Here is a 20,016-nt window from a genome sequence, read left to right on the forward strand (position 1 = left end):
AAGAGTGTGGATTAAATCTGCAAACTCGTTGACACAACACATAATTAAAACATCTCGCTGGAGGTCAGGAATTTTCTAATTAGTAGACAAAGCTGCAATTGCGATCGCCTTGAGTCGGAGCGTCCACAGGTTACGGCTCGGGATGAAAGCGTTCCCCCAAGCACATCTCCGAAGGGGTCATCGAGCTAAACGCCCCGAAACTTCCCTGGCAAACAAACTTTCCTTGCTAGGAAACTTCCCTGTCCCTCGGTTTTCAGAGCCCGAGAGCAACAAACCAGCAAGACGCTGAACAAAAGGGCTAATTAGCAGTCATTATTTTCCTAGCAAACACAAGTTTTGAGGGGAACACAGTGAAATTGAGCAGGAACTATAATTAACTGGAAGTTCGTTCGGGGGGGAGATCAGAAAGTTTCTCTCCGAACCGGCTGTGTAATGTGATGCGCGCCGACTGTTTATTCCTATAAACAGAGCGGTTTTCTGGAAACACACTCTTTTGAGCAGAACCGCTCAGCCGACAGAGTTGCGTGAAGATAAACGGGAACAGAACCCAAACACATGTGAGCCAATCACAGCATTTTCCATCGCCATCCGCGTTGACCCCGATCTACTCTGACTCAACGCACAAAAACTCACAGCCCATTAAAAGACGACCTCGTTTCGACGAGCATCTTTGGCAGTTGTGGAACTTTAAAAAGTGGCACATTAAAAATTGAAAGCGTTTCACATATAAAACGAACCCAATTAGAGTTCGTTCGGGATGTCGGCGTAATGACTATCAAGTCTAAACGCTGATCCCACTAATGAGGCCTTGTTGGTTTTGCCGTCCCCACATGTTAAACGCCGTGGTGGGGAGTCGTTTTAAAGTTTAATCTGCACTTGCCAAAATGAAGGAGGAGCTAAAGATAACAACAAAAGCCTTTGTGGCGAGTTAAAAGAGAGAAGCGTTGCAGGAGGTTCCCAAACGCCACTTCCAAACACTTTTTGATGTCTTTGTGAAACTGAACTACAACACTTCTTAACCCAAGAACCTCCAACAAGGGTGACCTGACAGAAGGAAAACAAGCTCTAATAGGGTCGTTACGGGAAAGCGCTGCACAGAAGAGTTATTTTTGAACGTGAATGCGGGGGACCCAGAGAATCAAAACTTTCTTTTAACGCTGATGTGGCGACGAGGCTCTACATCAAGACAACCATCCACACAGAGCTGTCAAACGTGTCTGCTAAAGCTCGGCGAAGACTCAAAACATCTCACTCCAAATGAATAACGTATGCACACACACACACACACACACCACGGAGAGCTCATGAACATTTTAAAACGCTTCAGAAGAGTCAAACCTGTTTGCCCTCCGCGAGGAAGAGTCCCACGTCTGTGTGCCTACCGGGACAGATCCGTTAGGTCGTCAACTTCTCAAACTTTTGTTGATGCAATGACAGTCATGTTTAATATGATTGTGTCCCAGAAAAGAACAAAGACTCTTAAGGCCGTTTCAATGATCCCCAACTCTATAGAGCGAAGCGTCACGCTACAGCCGCCGGTGCCGTGTTGAGTGCAGGTCAAACGTTTAAAGTGTAAATCATTTGAGTCCGTTTGCTGCAGACTGAAGACTTCACAGAGAACAAGAATCAGATGCATTTATTCATTTAGCAGAATGACTGAATGGAAATGAACCCCGTTTAGTCACAATCACGAAATAAACTATTTTAAACACATTTGATGTTTTTAAAAGAAGTTTTTCATGGTCACCAAAGCTGCATTTATTTCATCAAAAGTATTGTAAAATTGTGAAATATTATTACAATTTAAAAAAAGCTGCTTTTTATTTCAATATATAGTAAAATGTAATTTATATCCTGTGATCAAAGCTTGATTTTCAGCATCATTACTCCAGTCTTCAGTGTCACATGATCCTTCAGAAATCACTCTAATATGATGAGTTGCTGCTCAAGAAACATTTATGATTATTATCAATGTCACTACCATTCAAAAGGAAGTATTTAAAAAAAAAAAAAGAACTACTTTTTTCAGCAAAGATGCATTAAATTGATCAAAAGTGACATTTATAATGTTACAAAAGATTCTATTTCAAATAAATGCTTTTGAACTTTCTATTCATCAAAGTATCCTGAAAAGAAAATGTATGATGGTTTCCAGAAAAATATGAAGAATCACAACTGTTTTTAACATTGATAATAAGAAGAAATGTCATCATATTAGAGTGATTTCTGAAGGATCATGTGACACTGAAGACTGGAGTAATGATGCTGAAAATACAGCTTTGATCACAGGAATAAATTACACTTTACTGTATATTCACATAGAAAACACTAAATTGTAATAATATTTCACAGTTTTGACTCAAATAATCAAATGCAGCCTTGGTGAGCAGAAGAGACTTCTTACAAAAATATAAATAAATAAAAATTATTCCAAACTTTTGACCGGTATATCTCTACGCAACTAAAATATCAAAGTCATCTTTTTGTGGCAGTGCATGTGGAAATCAAGGTGATGCATGACAACTGAAGTCCTGGTGTGATGTGACATCTCAGCATCTTTAGACGGTTTCTTTTACAATATAAAAGTTGCAAAACACTATCATATTAGTAGATGTGTTGGTGCTGAAAGCCCCGCTAAGCTGAAAACTAAGCCGGTTTCATCAGTGAGATCACAGAAGGCCGGCGGGGACGCCTCGCACCTGCATCGCTTTACACACCAAATCCCACTTCCTTTGTATGTATGTGCAAACCTTATCTACATATTGACTCGCTTTAAATCTACACTTGCAGTGATAATTGCACAAGTTTGCAGGAGGAAGTGCTGAAGTCTTCCTGAACCTGAGGCGGGACTTTGGGCGGGGGGAAGCCCAGCGGCATTGTGGGAAAACACCTAAAGCTTCGTCTAATATCCAAACAGCTTCACAACACAAATAACACACACTGAGAAAGAACTAATGCACGAATATGTGCATACAATAAGAGAGTTTAAACAGATAATAAAACACAAAGTTCAAGAATAAAGCCTGATTTTGTGCCCAGAGAGAAAAGCAATAAATCGGTTCGGATACACTGAGTAACACAAGCTTTTTGTGCCAGACCACCCATAAGAGACCTGTCAATCATGTAGGTGTGTTCAAACACAATCAATGCCACGTAATTATGAGCATATGTGTGATGACATGTAGACTAGGAGTGCATGATACTGTTCCCAAATAGTTTATTTATGCACTAGATATTTCATTGTTTTTGGCTATTGCCATATGGCAGCACTAACTTAAAGGCACAGCATAAATTAATGCAAAGATTTAAACATTTAAGAGCACTATGCCTAGAAACAAAAGCATTTTAAGAGCGCATGATTGATTATTTGCATTTAAAGAGATGCATTTTGCACAATCTATAACTCACTACTGAAATGCATTATGTTATCCATTAGCCAAAACACTACTTTTCACATAGTCTTTTTTTTAGTTGTTGTATAACTACTTTCCTATTACAGTTTAAATGCCAAGAACACTATAAATCATTTGTAAAAAAGCTTGTTTGAGCATTACAGCAACACAACATGGTTTGGGGGCGGGGCTATCTTCCTCACTGACCAATAGCACACAGGGGGAGTGGCCTGGAAACCTGTTCGAAAACCAGTATTATTCCTGCAATTCTGTTGTGTAAGTGGCAACACTACAGATTTAAAACACTTGTAGCCTATAAGACTGATGTTTTTAGATTATAGTGAGTTTAACTATACAAACTAGTATAGATTTTGGATATGGACATACATTATAATATTGGCCATTACATTAAAATAATTATATTCTTAATCTTGCAAATATCTGTGCACATTTACACGCATTCATACACACACACACACACACACACACACACACCGACCTTGAACACGTAATGAACAGTCTGATAGTGAAGGAAATATCAGATCCTCTTCAGAGCGAGATCACAGAGAGCATCACTCAACTGTGTTCATTACGGCTCAGAATACATAATTTATGGATTGTTAAAAAATACATGTCTGGGTTCTTCACACGGTAATATGACAGATGTAGAAAAGAGAAGTTCGGTGCATGCGAGCGACTGTGATTTGGGCTGGTGCGGAAAATAAGAGCGTTTGAATGTTTGTTTGATGGTGTATCACGCTTTATAATTACCATCTGCAGGTTTCAGTCAGCGACACACACACACACACACACACACACACACACAAACAAAAACAAGCAATCTGACATGCTTATTTGAGTTCATTCATTTGTAGATTTACAACAGCATTTGTGAACAAGCCAAACACATTTAATATGTTCACATACATATTAATTACACCATAAATGTATTTACAAAACCTTTGAATGCACAACCCAAGTTCATTTAGTAAACGCCACATTGCATGAGTCAAAATGACGTATTGTTTAGCCAAAAGAAAAGGCAGCGAGGAAAAGGAAAACACTGGGAATGTGAGAGTTAATTAGTCTCTCTAAATAAAATCCCTCATCAGGCCGTGAGGTAAACGTCTCTTAGCATGCGGATACGAGGAAAAGCTGGAATCCCAGCGCACGGATTACTGACTCCTGCATTATGCATTCAATGATCGATTCGAAATCTTAATTACCCGAATCACAAACACACACCGGCTCTAATGAACTGTGCGGCCTGTCAAACAGCAGGCTGAATATATTTATTAAGATCACGGTTCAATTTAATTATCTGGCCAATTAGCCACAGACGGCTCCGATGTCTCAGAGGACACGGGAAGACGCAGACCTCACGACAGTAATATTTAGCATCTCAAACAAAACCTTTTGTGACATCTGCTGCCAAAACTGATTTTTAAAAAACACGCAAGTACACATTAATCGGGATCTGAACTGCGCCGGCAATTTATGCAGCACTACTGGGATTCTTTCCATTAGAAAACATTGCAAACTTTTTAAAACTGATCAAATGGAGGAAGCAATGAACAGCGGGAGAGCGAGCGAGAGACGGAGAAAAAAAGAGAGAGAGAGAGAGAGAGAGAGGAGGAATTAAGCTGAGCCAAAAAGTGTGACTTGGATTTAATATTTTATAATTGCCAAGGGACATTCCAAGATCAATGAATTTTTTTTTGCCCGAGACGCACATCAGAAAGAGATGTACTTCAGTCTTTTTAGGGAACATTGGTCTATTTAATTCAGGCGCCTGATGCATGTGAAATCTTCCTCCCTGGCCTCCTCCGGGTCCCTCGGGCAGAGCTGCGGGCACACATTACCACTTTTAATGGGCTGCCCTCAGAACAGGCGAAATAAGCCAATAACCCGTCCGCGCTAATGGATCGGCTTGTTTATTCACTCCAGCCTTCTCTTCGGCTAATTTTAGCAGCGCCATGTTTTTCCACCCGAACACGCACGCAACACACAACACGTCTGTGAAAACACGTCGCATCAAAACACAGTCGGAAGCGGGAACACTGGAGGAGATTACTGGAGATTTGTTGTTTTAGTTGCTACTTTTAGTGTGGAATTTGGCTGGACGCGTCGAGTGTGTTTTATTAAAAGCATATCACACGCTAAGCGCTCCGCACGGATCACTGGTGCTCCTTTAAACAGGAAAAGAAGCGTATGAATGGACATTTATACTGGTGGAGGAGGTATATGGAAACCCAGCTCATGTGTGGCGAGAGCACAGATCAGACGCCGCGCAATTAACCCTCATTAATGCACTAAACGACTGACCTAATTACACAGAGCCAGGCTTTCACTGGCAAAACTCAAACTAACCGTCACTGCAAAACATGCTTTTCTCATTCAGAATTCAGAATCAGTACAAAAATATAAACAGTATTAAATAAAGATACATGTATTTGTGGCATAAGATAGCAAGTCTTTTCTGAAAATGAAAAAAAAACAAATGCATCAACATAAAGTGAGTTTTTGCTTAAAACAAGATAAATATTTGCCTAATAACAATCAAGAGTTTTTCGGACCCCATAACCTCACTTCATTTTGATAGCCTATTTTTTCTTTAGGAAACAAGACAAGTCATTTTGCTTCCCAAGTCAAAGCATCTTGATTTAAGAATGATATTACTGGAAAACAAGAATAAGTAATGAGATAGTAATTTTGGGGCGATTCCTTTGAAATGCCCATTTGATCCGCATTACAGCCGATGAGGTCATGCGACACGAGTGATGGTCAAAGTTCCATTCGCAGAAAATGTTTCAGAGAATTCCAAAGCGGAATTTGGGAATGTGTTGTCCTCTCCGGTCGAGGGTGCCAGACAGGTGCTGAGTTTGGCCTGTCATCTCTATGCAGAAATTCAATTACAACTCCTCCTGAAGCGCCTCCATCTGCAAACAATATGGTGCTCCTCTTTTTAATCAAGCCTTCCCTAACGCAGCGACCGAAGGCCCGACAAATTAAAAGTCACTTCCAGAATCTGAGTTCTAGCCAAAAATAAATAGGCTAGGTGATGATGATTTTCTGGAGAAAGGTGTAAAGGTGAAACTGAATTTGGTTACGGTAACTCGTTTCCCCAGCAGCAAATCGTTTGAAAACAGTTTGATTATAAAAATCAATTCAACTTGGGCACTCAAAATACTGATATGTGTTTTTGAAGTCTACGCGCCGTTATAGACAAGAAATGTGAATCAGACGCAGTTTGGTGTGTGTGTGTGTGTGTGGACGCCATACATTTTCACGTCTCTTTCCATCTAAGATTTCCTCTTCCACTGGCAGCCTTTAATGAAAGATCATTCCAGCATTTTCACTTGCTCGTGTCCCCAGGCTTCAACCTTTCCACCAGCAGAACGTAGCTGACACAAATAATAAAATCAAAAAGAAACAACATTCTTTAATAGAGAGCAACACAAAAATGTTTTGCAGTAATGTCACAATGTAGCAGAGCTCAACGAGACCGCGGCTAATTTCACAGAAGCGAGAGAGCGCCGACTCTAAGTACATTTCCGAAGGATGATGGGAAGTAGATCCTGGGGTGAATTACGCCCGACTGGATTCAGATTCCAGTCATATTCGCTTCAAAAGACTCAATGGCCTCTAGTGCAGCGTACAAACAACCAGCGTCAAACACGAACGACTGAAACAGACGCACAGCGCTGGTGTTCAGGGGAAGCAAACGTCACCACTAAATAAAAGACATTAAGACCTTAAGAAAATAAAGCTAATGCGCAAGATGCATTGTCAATACTTACTTACTAAATACATTTCCCCTCTACAATCTCATTACTGTAATGCATATAGATTGAGTGATTCTTATTGTACTCAATGATGATTTTCATTATTGTAAAAAAAATTTTTTTTACTTTATTACAGTAAAATAAAGACTGTTTTTACTGTACTTTATTTCATTTTTTAATTATTCTTTTTTGTTTTGATTATTTTAATTTCTTCTATGTAAAGCACTTTGAATTACCATTGTGTATGAAATGTGCTTGCCTTGCCTAAAAATGACTGCAATTAAATGTTCGTCTATTTAAATCAGATTTTTGTTGGAAGTACAACAAATACTATCACAATGTATGAATAATTTACCATTTAAATAATATGTTTTGTATATATAGTATTTTGCATTACAGAATAAGTGTAATTGTTATGAAAATAATGTCAGGATGAAAAAGAATTAATTGCAAATTTAAAAAAAAATTGAGTTTTCTTCCCTGTGTTTATATGGACTGCTATTCGAGATTTTAGGATCACTAAATGTATACTTATATTATTTAAGGTGTATTAAATTAATCAAAAGAGACAGTAAAGAGTTGTATAATGTAACATTAGATTTGAAAAAGATTTCTAAAATGTACCACTGAAATATGAAGCAGCACAACAATTTTCAACACTGATAATAATCATAAATGTTTCTTGAGCATCAAATCAGAGTGATTTGTGAAGGATCATGTGACACTGAAGACTGGAGTAATGATGCTGAACATTCAGCTTTGATCACAGGAATAAATTAGTTTATAATATATTACAATAGAAAACAGATTAAATTGTAATAATATTTCACTGTTTTTACTGTATTTTCTGATTAAATAAATGCAGTCTTGATGAGGAGACTTCTTTCAAAAACATTAAAAAATCACACTGACACTAAACTTTTGAACAGTGTATTTCCTTTTTTTTTTTAGATATAAAAGCCAATAAACTTCAAGAGTATCAAGAGCATCTGATTAGACAAATCTGTGCGTTATAGGATATTTTTCATGTAGTTGTCCTGGAAGCGAAATATGAATACATAAAGAAAGACTTAAGACCATTCAAAGCTCTTCAATAAAGTAAAGGTTTTCTTTAGATTTGGGGGTGAAATGTGTTCCTCAGGTTTGGTTTGCAGCCACCTTGCCTTAATGTAATCTCTGATTCATAGCAGTATGGATGATGTATTCCCAGACTAGCGTGGGACGGGCGGTGGGAATGTATCAGAAGGATATCCCATCATCCCTGACCAGTTCTAGATTTGGCTCTGGTGCCGTAGCGTCTCCATGGCAAAACTGCAGTGAAATTCATTCTTCAGAAACTTAATTATATCTAGATTAACAAGGGAGGTAATTAATTTCTTTAAGATGAGTATCTGTACTTCCCCTCAGGCTCAACTTTGTTGTCAAAACTGTATATTTAACCACTTTTTTAGTGCAAAGTTTCACTAGAAGCAATATGGAGAATCCCAGAGTTTGCAGGCTTGAATGTTAGTACAGATTTGTGGTTATGCATATATAGCCTTAGATTTATATTTTCATTTATATTCCATGATGTAAAACTCAAAAAAGACTCAACAAGAGAGATATTTCGGTAACACTTTACAACAAGGTTTCATTTGTTAACATTAATGGTTCAACTGATTAATTTTTATTAAATAACATTAAAAAAGGTGAATAAATGCATTGCAACAAATAATATATTGTTGCTCATGTTAACAAATGAGACCTTATTGTAATTTCTTTCTTATTGTATTTTCATACGTGCTAAAATTAACATCTCTTATGCTCCCCGTTGCATGCTTTTCCATCTTGGCATACTATACAAAATGCCAATATATTATTAAGTATAATGTAGCTGACCCATTCGAACTGGCGGTTCTCCAGGCGGGATACAGAGCATTATTGTCCCGAGCTTTCCGAAGGCCAGTCGCCCCAGCGCTCTACAGGACCATAGGGAAAACCGTGGCACTAAACGGCCTTTTCCTCTGTGATGTATAGTGCCTTCATCTCTTCTCTTCCTCAGCGATCCCTCTTGGGCTCCGGAAAACCACCGAGGGCGTTTTACACGGATGTGAGGTGTTCTTAACAGAGCCGAACCTTCAGACCAATGCAGCCAAGAAACAGAAACGGATGGAGAATCTTCTGCTTTGTGAACATGCATGAAAATATGTACACAAAAACAGTGGAATATGTGACTCGGACGGAGAGTTTGGAAAGCTGAAACACACTAACGTCAGCGAATGATGTTTTTCATTTGGTACGATTGTTCCTGAATATTGTTTATTTGATGCTGTTGGCTTCACATGGATCGGGTGGGTGTGGTGCTGCTGACAGGAACACACTCATGCACTAAAAAATAATAAAGAAAAACACATCCGAATGAAATGAGTCATGTAAGGAAGTTGTGTGTGACCTGGTCTGACAGGCGTGCGTGTCGGCGCAGGTCAGTGTGTGTGTGTGTGTGTGTGGAAAACCAATGAACAGACGATACTTCATCGAGTCTCAGATCATTGACCTCAAACGGATCTAAAACGCACAATGTGTGTATTACCATCTTCTTCTGGTTACCGGGATCACCATCAAGTTAAAAGATCCACAAGCATTATCTGTCTCACAGCGACGTGCGTGAAATTGTAATTGTACTGTTGTTTGCAAAAGCCTCACAAACATTTGCAGACAGATGAAAACAAACATGTCAAACGTGAATCACGAGGTGGGATCAGCCACGGCATCTTTCGATGTGAATCGGTCTGGTTTTCATTTAGAAGGAAGCTATGCATTTGTTCACTTTACCTAAAAACAAGATTGCAAATGTCAAACTCGCATGTTCTGCTTTTTACAGTAATATGCCGCAATATATAAGCTTATAATGCCTGGCCAAAAAAAGTCGCAGTTTGGATTTAAATATTCAAATGCTTAAGAGTCAATGATTATTGCAGTGATTATTATTTTTCTATATGTTTGGCAACAGTTCTTCTGACCCTAATTGATAGCTTTTCATTTCTTAAACAACCATAGGAAGACAGACCGTGGCCATATTCCAGAAGGACTATGTCCAGATTCATCAGGCTCAGATTGTGAAAGAATGAAGAATCATTTGCACACATGATTGGCTCCTTTGAGTCCAGACCTTAAATTCATTGAAAGACTTTGGGAAGTGCTGGAGGAGACTTTAAAGAGTGCTGGACTCTTGCATTCACAATACAAGATCTTGACCAAAAACTGATGGATAACTGAAAACTGAAAATAACACCACGACATTCATTTCCATCAAGAGGTGCATCCGTTTTTGCCCTAGAAACCACCCAGAATACCATAGAAACACCCTGGTAACGTCCCAAACACCTAGCAACGCCCAAGTAACCACCCAGAATACCATAGAAACACCATGGCAACGTGCCAGACAGCTAGCAACGCCCAAGTAACCACCCAGAATACCATAGAAACACCATGGCAACGTCCCAAACACCTAGCAACGCCCAAGTAACCACCCAGAATACCATAGAAACACCATGGCAACGTGCCAGACAGCTAGCAACGCCCAAGTAACCACCCAGAATACCATAGAAACACCCTGGCAATGTCCCAAACACCCAGCAACGCCCAAGTAACCACCCAGAATACCATAGAAACACCCTGGCAATGTCCCAAACACCTAGCAACACCCAAGTAACCACCCAGAATACCATAGAAACACCCTGGCGACTATGCAAACACCTATGCCCTAGTAACCACCCAGAATACCATAGAAACACCCTGGCAATGTCCCAAACACCTAGCAACACCCAAGTAACCACCCAGAATACCAAAGAAACACCCTGGCGACTATGCAAACACCTATGCCCTAGTAACCACCCAGAATACCCTAGAAACACCCTTGCAACCACCCAAACACCTAACAATACCCTAGCAACTACCCAGAATATACTAGAAACACCCTGACAACCACCCAAACACCTAGCAACACCATAGAAACAACCCAGAATACCATAGAAACACCTTGGCAACGTCCAAAATACCTAGCAACACCCAATTAACCACCCAGAATACCATAGAAACACCCTGGCAACTATGCAAACACCTAGCAATGCCCTAGAAACCACCCAGAATACCCTAGAAACACGCTGGCAACGACCACCATTTATCACAACATCGATGTCCATCAAGAGGCGCATACATTTTTGGTCAAGATCTTGTATTGACGATAATTTTTGGTTTCAACTGAAATGTGTTAAAAATAAATGTTCAGTAAAATGTGAAAAAGAACTTGATGAAAAGCACAGCATATTGAATAAACGCAGGGGTCAAACACAGACTCTGGTTCTTGTCACTGTGTCCCTCCACCAGCCCTTTTAGCTGGGCTACAAAATGAAACGGCTCGCCAAGTAGACGTCACACACACAAACACACACACACAGAGAGAGAGAGAGAGAGAGAGAGAGAGAGAGAGAGAGAGAGAGAGAGAGAGAGAGAGAGAGAGAGAGAGAGAGAGAGAGAGAGAGAGAGAGAGAGAGAGAGAGAGAGAGAGAGAGAGAGAGAGAGAGAGAGAGAACACACCCGTGGCCTTCCTGTTTGTCTGGCTGAAAGATCTGCCCGCATTTACTCAGGCTGGGAAAGATGGGAGGAGAAGAAAAAGACGAGCGAAAGAAGGCGAGGATACAGAAAGGCTGGATGGAAGGAAAGGCTGCTCACTCCAAGTTGGGATTGATTTACTTCATTAACCAAGATTACAAGTTTAACTTACAAACCAGAGGTCAAAAATTCTCATTAACAAGAGGACCGTGGAGAACCGCGGGGCTTGGAGACCATTCTTATTACTGACTACACATTTCAATCTGTCTTTGATGTTCATGTCTGCTTTTCTCTCTTTCTACCATCCAATTTTTTGGCAGGGAGGTTGATTTTAATTGTAGCTATAGAACAAGAGCAGAGTTTGCCTGTAAGCCTGCCTGCACATCTGTAGTGAGAGCATTTTTAGTGATACTGGGCGCAGTCCATCGCCCTGGGCGCATTTTAATGGTTCCACCCCCCTTTCATTCCCGGCTCGGATTGTTTTCCACGTGATTCCTGTTAATTTAGCTGGAGGAAAGGGCATCAGTTTTCCTTGTGCTTTTCCCCTCTCTTACGCTCTCTCTCTTTTGCTCTCGGTCTTTCCCTACTTCTACCTTGTTCTGATCTACAACCCTAAAAGAAAAAAGGTGACACATTTAAATGAAAAAGCCGACTCGATCTTCCCTGTTTTGCTCTTTTCCTGTCTGCCTAGTGGTGTATCACTACTACTATTACTCATATGAGAGTATGCGCTTTTCAAATCACTTCACAATCATCATTAGTGTTGATGCTTCATGAATGAATGAATGCTTCCTCAAATAATTTGTGTTGATGAGGTGAGGTGAGGTGTGCTGTTATTTTACTGAGTGATCAGACCATTTTCACGTGCTGGACAACTGTTTGACAACCACCTAAACACCTTAATAAAAACCTAGCAACACCCCAGTAACCACCCTGAATACCATAGAAACACCATGGCAACTATGCAAACACTTAGCAATGCCCTAGTAACCAAGCCAGAATACCCTAAAACACCTTGGCAACCACCCAAACATCTAGCAAAGCCCAAGTGACCAAAGAATACCCTAGAAACACCCTGGCAACTATACAAACACCTAGCAATGCCCTAGTAACCCCCCAGAATACCCTAGAAACACCCTGGCAACTATACAAACACATAGCAATGCCCACTAAACACCCAGAATACCCTAGAAACACCCTGGCAACCACCCAAACACCTAGCAACACCCAAATAACCACCCAGAATACCATAGAAACACCCTGGCAACTATGCAGACACCTATCAATGCCCTATAAGTAACCACCCAGAATACCCTAGAAACACTATGGCAACCACACAAATATCTAGTAAATACCCTAGAAACACCCTTGGAACCACCAAAACACCTATCAATGCCCTAGTAACCACCCAGAATATCAAAGAAACACCCTGGCAACCACCTAAACACATAGCAACACCCAGGTTACCACCCAGAATACCCTAGAAACAGCCTGGCAACTATGCAAACACCTAGCAATGCCCTAGTAACCACCCAGAATACCATAGAAACACCCTGGCAACCACCCAAACACCTAGCAACACCCAAGTAACCACCCAGAATACCATAGAAACACCCTGGCAACTATGCAAACACCTATCAATGCCCTTGTAACCACCCAGAATACCCTAGAAACACCCTTGCAACCACCCAAACACCTAACAATACCCTAGCAACTACCCAGAATATACTAGAAACAACCTGGCAACCACCCAAACACATAGCAACACCATAGAAACCACCCAGAATACTCAAGTAACACCCTGGCACCCACCCAATATTGAAGCATTGCCCAATCAACTACCCAGAATACCCTACAAACACCCTGCCAAACACCTTAGAAAACAAAGAATTCCATAGGAAAGCCCTGGCAACAACCCAAACTCCCTAGCATAATGACAGCGAGTTTTGCACCGTAAGCAACACTTACATTTTCTTTAGAAAATATAAAAACTAGATGGTTTTACTCTCATCTACTGATTGACATTCAGAAATCCCTCCAGACGACCAGTGATGCAGTCTGAAAGCTTGTGGGATATCAATGATGGTGTGAAAGCAAACAGCATTGACACTAACACACATTTAGCTGTAATCAACTACAAAACCTTACACAGATCCATTTTGGAGTTACAAAGCAGGTCAAAGTGAAACACGTTACATTTCGTCAAGGAAATTACATCACCTGCATGTCATATTGTTGGTGGCTCATTTCCTGCACCTGTGAATTTAACCTCACACACTCTCTCTCTCTCTCACTCTCTCACTCTCTCTCTCTCACTCTCTCACTCTCTCACTCTCTCACTCTCTCACTCATCTACACTTCCTTTTTTTTTTTTTGTCCCACACAGCATCTTTGTGCTGAACTTCAAAAGCTTGTGTGTGCGCCGAGAGCGAAAGGAAAGAGTTTGTTACTGTGGCTCCTGCCTGAACAATGACCCCGAGCGAGGGCCAGTTAGGGGCCCCTGTCTCGCTCCGCTCTCTCTAATCTATCCCTCGGAGCACTGTAAGGCCTCTTTGTTTGCTCTCTCCGGCTCAGGATGAAGACAGACTTTACGCTCAACATGGGCTATCAGGTTCAGCCCTACGGCGATCTGAGGCCTGGCCAGACGAGAGGAGAAGAGGAGGGGTGAAGGAGGAGGAAGAAACACACACAGTCGCCCCGCCACCAGCGTTACCTGATTTCAGTCACACACACGCTCTGACGGGCCGTACTGGGTAACACACAGGACAGAAACATCAGAAATAAGATCTCTGTAAAGGAGCACTTCACAGAAAAGTGAAGAAATCCTCATATCGATAACCTAAAAGGAGAAGTTATGAAGTATATTGCAGCGAACACACTTCAAGAACGACAAAATACCATCATCAAGCTATCATAAAAGACCCCATAATCTCAACAACGTGCTCAGATTTCTAGTCTAATCAAAAGTAAAAAATCTCAGCATGAACTCTAACATTTCTCATCACATTCTCCCAAGAACAAATGCAATGGTAGCACTTTATAATAAGGTTCATAGTTAACTACTTTATTTAACATGAACTAAGAATTAACAATACTTCTACATCATTTATTAATCTTAGTTAATATTAATTTCAACATTTACTAATACGTTACTAAAATCAAAGGTTGTATTTGTTATCATAATGCACCTGTGAACTAACATGAACAGCTGTGTTTTTATTAACTAATATTAACAAAGATTAATAAATACTGCATGTATTTGCTATACAAATGTATTGCTCATTGAAAGTTCATGTTAGTTAATACATTAACTAATGTTAACTCATTAAGATTATTGTAAAGTGTTACCAATACACGTTATACTATTACTACATGACATCCATTGACGCATTTATGTGATTTTCAGCCATTAAAATGTTATAAGTAACAGAAATATGCACAAATGTCAGGGCATGTCAAAATGTCTCCAGGGTCCAGAAATCACCTCAGACTCCAGAGGGACAAACAACTGAGACAAACTTAAATAAAACATAAATGAAAAATCCATTAACTCTGCAATAAACCTCTGAGCAAAAGCAATGTTTTAGGGAGAACAACCCATTTTACTATCATTGAAATACTATTATAGTTTCTATTAATATTTCAATATTTTCTGTTATCATTTAAATTTTAGTTCAAGTTTTAGTAAACTTTGTGTGCTTTTGTCATTTTTATTAGTTTTTATTTTATAAAATATGTATATAGTTTAATATTTTTTACATGTAATTTTATTTTATTTCAGTTAAAATGTATTTGAATGTTTTTTTTGTGGTTATAGTTTTAGTTACTATAATAACCCTGCGTCAAACCACATCTCTCTCATTACTCCGTCTCGGTTTGTCGGGTGTTTCCGGACACTGGGAAGCTTTTGTTTGGGATGAACGCCGCAGAACAGAGACCGGATACTGCGACAATCAGAAGACCTGGAGTGAAGCGGTTCAGCTCACCCTGAGCTCGAGCCCGAGGCACATTCACGCGCAGATGAGATCTCTGCCGAACCCCAGAGTGAAACTCAGAGAAGCCGTAGCCCGCAGCCACTCCGTGACCCCCTTAGAAAAGTCACATTCACTTTGCTCTGGAGAAAGCAGAGAAAACGCCCCAGGGCGGCACGCCGAAATGAGGGGAGGTGAAAATAAAGTGAAAATAAGTTAAGATTCTTCCCTCCATCTATCCTGCACTTCTCTTCTCTTCTTTCGTGATCATGAGAGGTGGTCAGATGGGCGGCATTCCTATGGAAAACCCTACATTTAAACAGAAACCAGCCGAGACCAATAGCAAAACCATCATGGTACTGGTATCAGATGGTGATTAGACATGTACTACGGCACTGAATCATTATTATATTCATAATGCCCTTTAGCTGCGACTATATACATTACCATTCAAAAGATGGGGTCAGTAAGATAATAAATAAATAAATAAATAAATAAAACTTTTATTCAGCACGATGCCTTTGATTGATTAGAGGTGACAGTAAAGACATTTATAATGTTGCAAAAGATTTATATTTTAATTCAATTCTTTCTATTCAACAAAGAATCCGGGGGGATCACGGTTTAACTGTTTTCAACATTGATAATAACAATACATGTTTCTTGAGCAGCAAATCATCATATTCGAGTGATTTCTGAAGGATCATGTGACACTGAAGACTGGAGTAATGATGCTGAAAATACAGCTTTGATCACAGGAATATATTACACTTTACTATATATTCACATTGAAAACAGCCATTTTAAATTGTAATATTATTTCACATTTTTACTGTTTTTACGTTTTATTTATCAAATAAATGCAGCCTTGGTGAGAACAAGACACTTTTTTCAAAAACATTTTAAAAATCTTACCACTCCAAACTTTTGAACGGTAGTATGCATAAATATTTAGAGTATATCCTGATTAATTTATTAATGCTGCTTGCCAAGTTTAGATATTTACTGGAAGACAAGACATAAATACAGATTCTTTGTGATTTATTTGCAGTGTGTTGTCAATTGGCGGCACCAGCGATTATTAGATGTGCCATATTAAAAACAAAGATGAAATCAATTATTCTAGGTTTCACATCAGCAAATATTTGATCAATTGCAGAGATCTGTTTTTAATTTGACATAAGCAGTCTTTTTCTGTTCATAAGTGGCAAAATAGTCAAATTAAGGCGACTTTAATGCGGTAAAACAACAGTGAAGTGTGAATACGACTCTCAAGCGCTGTATCTGTGTGTGTACATACACATTTCATGGTTCTTCTTGACATCAGAGCGCTTACAATAAAGTGAAAGAGGTCAGGATGGTGTTCATGGAGCAGAAGTAACGCGTTTATTTAGTTAGCCCTGCTTTCACTGCAGGATCTTCTGTCCTCAGCAAACACACACACACACATATGCCAGTGAGAGGGTTTTTAAAAACACCAGCTGACATTCACAAAGTGTTTTTTTTCCGGTTTATCGTATTCAAACATTAGTCGAAATCCTTGAGGGAATATGAACAGGCCTTCTGACGGCAAGAGCAAAGCTAAACATTCACCAGATGCAGTTAAACCCAATGACTTCATGTACAACACCATGTCGAGGAAATATAATAGTGCGCGCGGCGTAATCCTGCGTAATGCAGAGCAGAGCTGGTAGCCATATGTGGAGCGGCATCCAAACAACAGTGTAACACACTCACAGAGGACCGGCGTGCAGTGTGTCCCAGTTAATGCTGTGTGGGGGAATCTGGAGAAATGTTTATGTTTGCTCAGGAAAAAGACCAATGCTCGCTCACGATGCAACAAGTGAACACTAAACCCTGCAGCGATACCCGAGAGCACGACATCAAATTACAAACACTGCATCATGATCAGCGTAAGATCCACTAAAGGCTGGTCGATACAACAACAAAAAATTCACTGTAAGAAAAAAAAAGAGAGATTTTCTTACTTACTATTTTTGTCTTGTTTTCCAGTAGAAGTATCCAAACATTATTAAATCAAGATACATTTACTTGAGGAGCTAAATTACATAAAATATTATGTCTTGTTTACTGAATAATTGATCAAAACTAAGTGAGTTTTTGCTTAAATCAAGAAAATATATCTGCCAATGAGGTCGGAAAAATAAAAATGTTTTCCCTTTGAATTTGGCAGAACTTTTTTCTTGTTTTAATGATTTATTTTTATTTATTTTTAGAAAATAAGACTTAACATCTTCTGTAATTTTGCTTCTACAGTAAATGCATCTTGATTTAAGAATGTTTAGATATTTGTACTGGAAAACGAGACTGTTTCTGACACTATTCAATATATATTGATATTTACGCATTTGCTTTGAAATAGCTGAAAATTAAAAAACATTTTGCTCAATCTGAGATCATTTCAACCAAGCCAAATAATGTAAGAATGAAAATACTGTAAAAATCTAGTTAAAAATAATTTCACACATTTTCCCACACTGTTTCTGGAAAGTACGTAATAATCACAACGTTGCTTAATTTTATATCTGTGTTTTCACTGTTATACGCTAGGGGGCGCTATTAAGCATCTTCTGAAAGATTACTGAATCTCCTGATCAAAACACAGGAGAAGAAGAAGCAGAAACAAGCGATAGCATATGTAATCAGATGCATATGTAAAATAACGCGTTCATTAACATTAAACCGGATATAAATCAAAACTGCCTAATGTTACAGAGTGAAATGTCGACTCAGGACGAGTTACAGGACTGAAGCTTTGAGTGTGTTCATGGACTCGATCGACTCCTTCTGTGTTTTGATCATCGTCCTGAATCTGAAACAGACGTAGTCTTTGACAAAAACACGATTTTCTCAGCTTTTTGTTCAAAATGTTGCTTTTTTATTAAACTTACCCACATTCAAGTACTGTTGATAAAAAAAAGCTAAAATAAAATGGGTTTTTGTTTAAAAGAGGTTCTGTTCTTTCTTTTGATATACAGTATATTGCATGTTCAGATACTCATACAACAAAATATTGCAAAACTTTTTTTCAGATACGCTGGTGGGGAAAGAGTTAATATACACTGAACAAAATTATAAACGCAACAATTTTGTTTTTGACCCCATTTTTCATGAGCTGAACTCTTTTCTATGTACACAAAAGGCCTATTTATCTCAAATATTGTTCACAAATCTGTCTAAATCTGTATTAGTGAGCACTTCTCCTTAGCCGAGATAATCCATACAGTAAAACTGCACATTTTAGAGTGGTCTTTTATTGTGGGCAGCCCTAAGGCACACCTGTGCAATAATCGTGCTGTCTAATCAGCATCTTGATATGTCACACCGGTGAGGTGGATGGATGATCTCGGCTCACTAACACAGATTTAGACAGATTTGTGAACAATATTTGAGTGAAACAGGCCTTTTGTGTACATAGAAAAAGTCTTAGATCTTTGAGTTCAGCTCATGAAAAATGGGGGAAAAAACAAAAGTGTTACGTTTATAATTTTGTTCAGTGTATATGGGAGGATTAGTGCTAACTGAATAATGCCATATGGAGAGGTTGTACCTCGATGCCTGTGGTCGTGGCTCCTGGCGAGTCCACTTTGCGTTTCTTCCGAGGGCCGATGGCGGCGAGTGCCGTTAGATTGGCGTCTCGTTGTCTCATTTGGGCGAGTTCCTGCTGCTGCATCTGAAAACAGACACAACATCATATTACACAAGTGTGTGACGACACATGGAGGACATCTGGACATGAATCCTGGTAAAGAAACTATTGACAGAAAAACAATCCAGCAGGAAATTCACAGGAAAGTGACATCATAATCTGTAAAGTGCACACATAGTAATGTCACATGACACATCCTACTGTCTCATGGACCTACAGACACACAAAACAGTCCATAAGGAGTCATTCGAGTCAAAATCAAGTCAATCTACTTGTCATCCTTTTTATTAATACACCGGCAGCTAATTCTAGGAAAGGGAAAAGATTTGCCGAGCTTGTGTTTCTACAACCAAACAATAAAACCGTATCATAAATTGTCGTTCTTGGGCTAAAATCACTCTAAAGGAACTGTATTTCAGGAAGTGACATCACTGTCTGCAAAGATCACCAATGTCAAATCAACATCAACCCATCCATCAGTCTCTTCTACCTCGAAACCTTTAAAACAGTAGTTAGTGTGTGTAGTATGGAAGCTTGTTTACACCATGGAATCCAAAAAAATAAAGTTAATTGCTAGATGTAAACTCACAATTCTCACTTTTTTCTCA

General features: G+C 39.3%; 1 protein-coding gene across 1 annotated transcript in view; it reads right to left on the reverse strand.

Annotated features, from left to right (window-relative positions):
- LOC130105546 (transcription initiation factor TFIID subunit 4-like) overlaps window positions 1-20,016 on the reverse strand; it is a 59,760-nt gene that overhangs the window by 14,751 nt on the left and 24,993 nt on the right. Inside the window, exon 2 of the mRNA XM_056271590.1 lies at window positions 19,310-19,432. Coding sequence (XP_056127565.1) covers window positions 19,310-19,432 — 123 coding nt within the window. The remainder of the gene's footprint in view (window positions 1-19,309; window positions 19,433-20,016) is intronic.

Source organism: Rhinichthys klamathensis, unplaced genomic scaffold, assembly GCF_029890125.1.
Source record: "Rhinichthys klamathensis goyatoka isolate OS25496 unplaced genomic scaffold, OSU_Roscu_1.1 h1tg000322l_1, whole genome shotgun sequence".
In the NCBI taxonomy this organism is placed as follows: domain Eukaryota; kingdom Metazoa; phylum Chordata; class Actinopteri; order Cypriniformes; family Leuciscidae; genus Rhinichthys; species Rhinichthys klamathensis.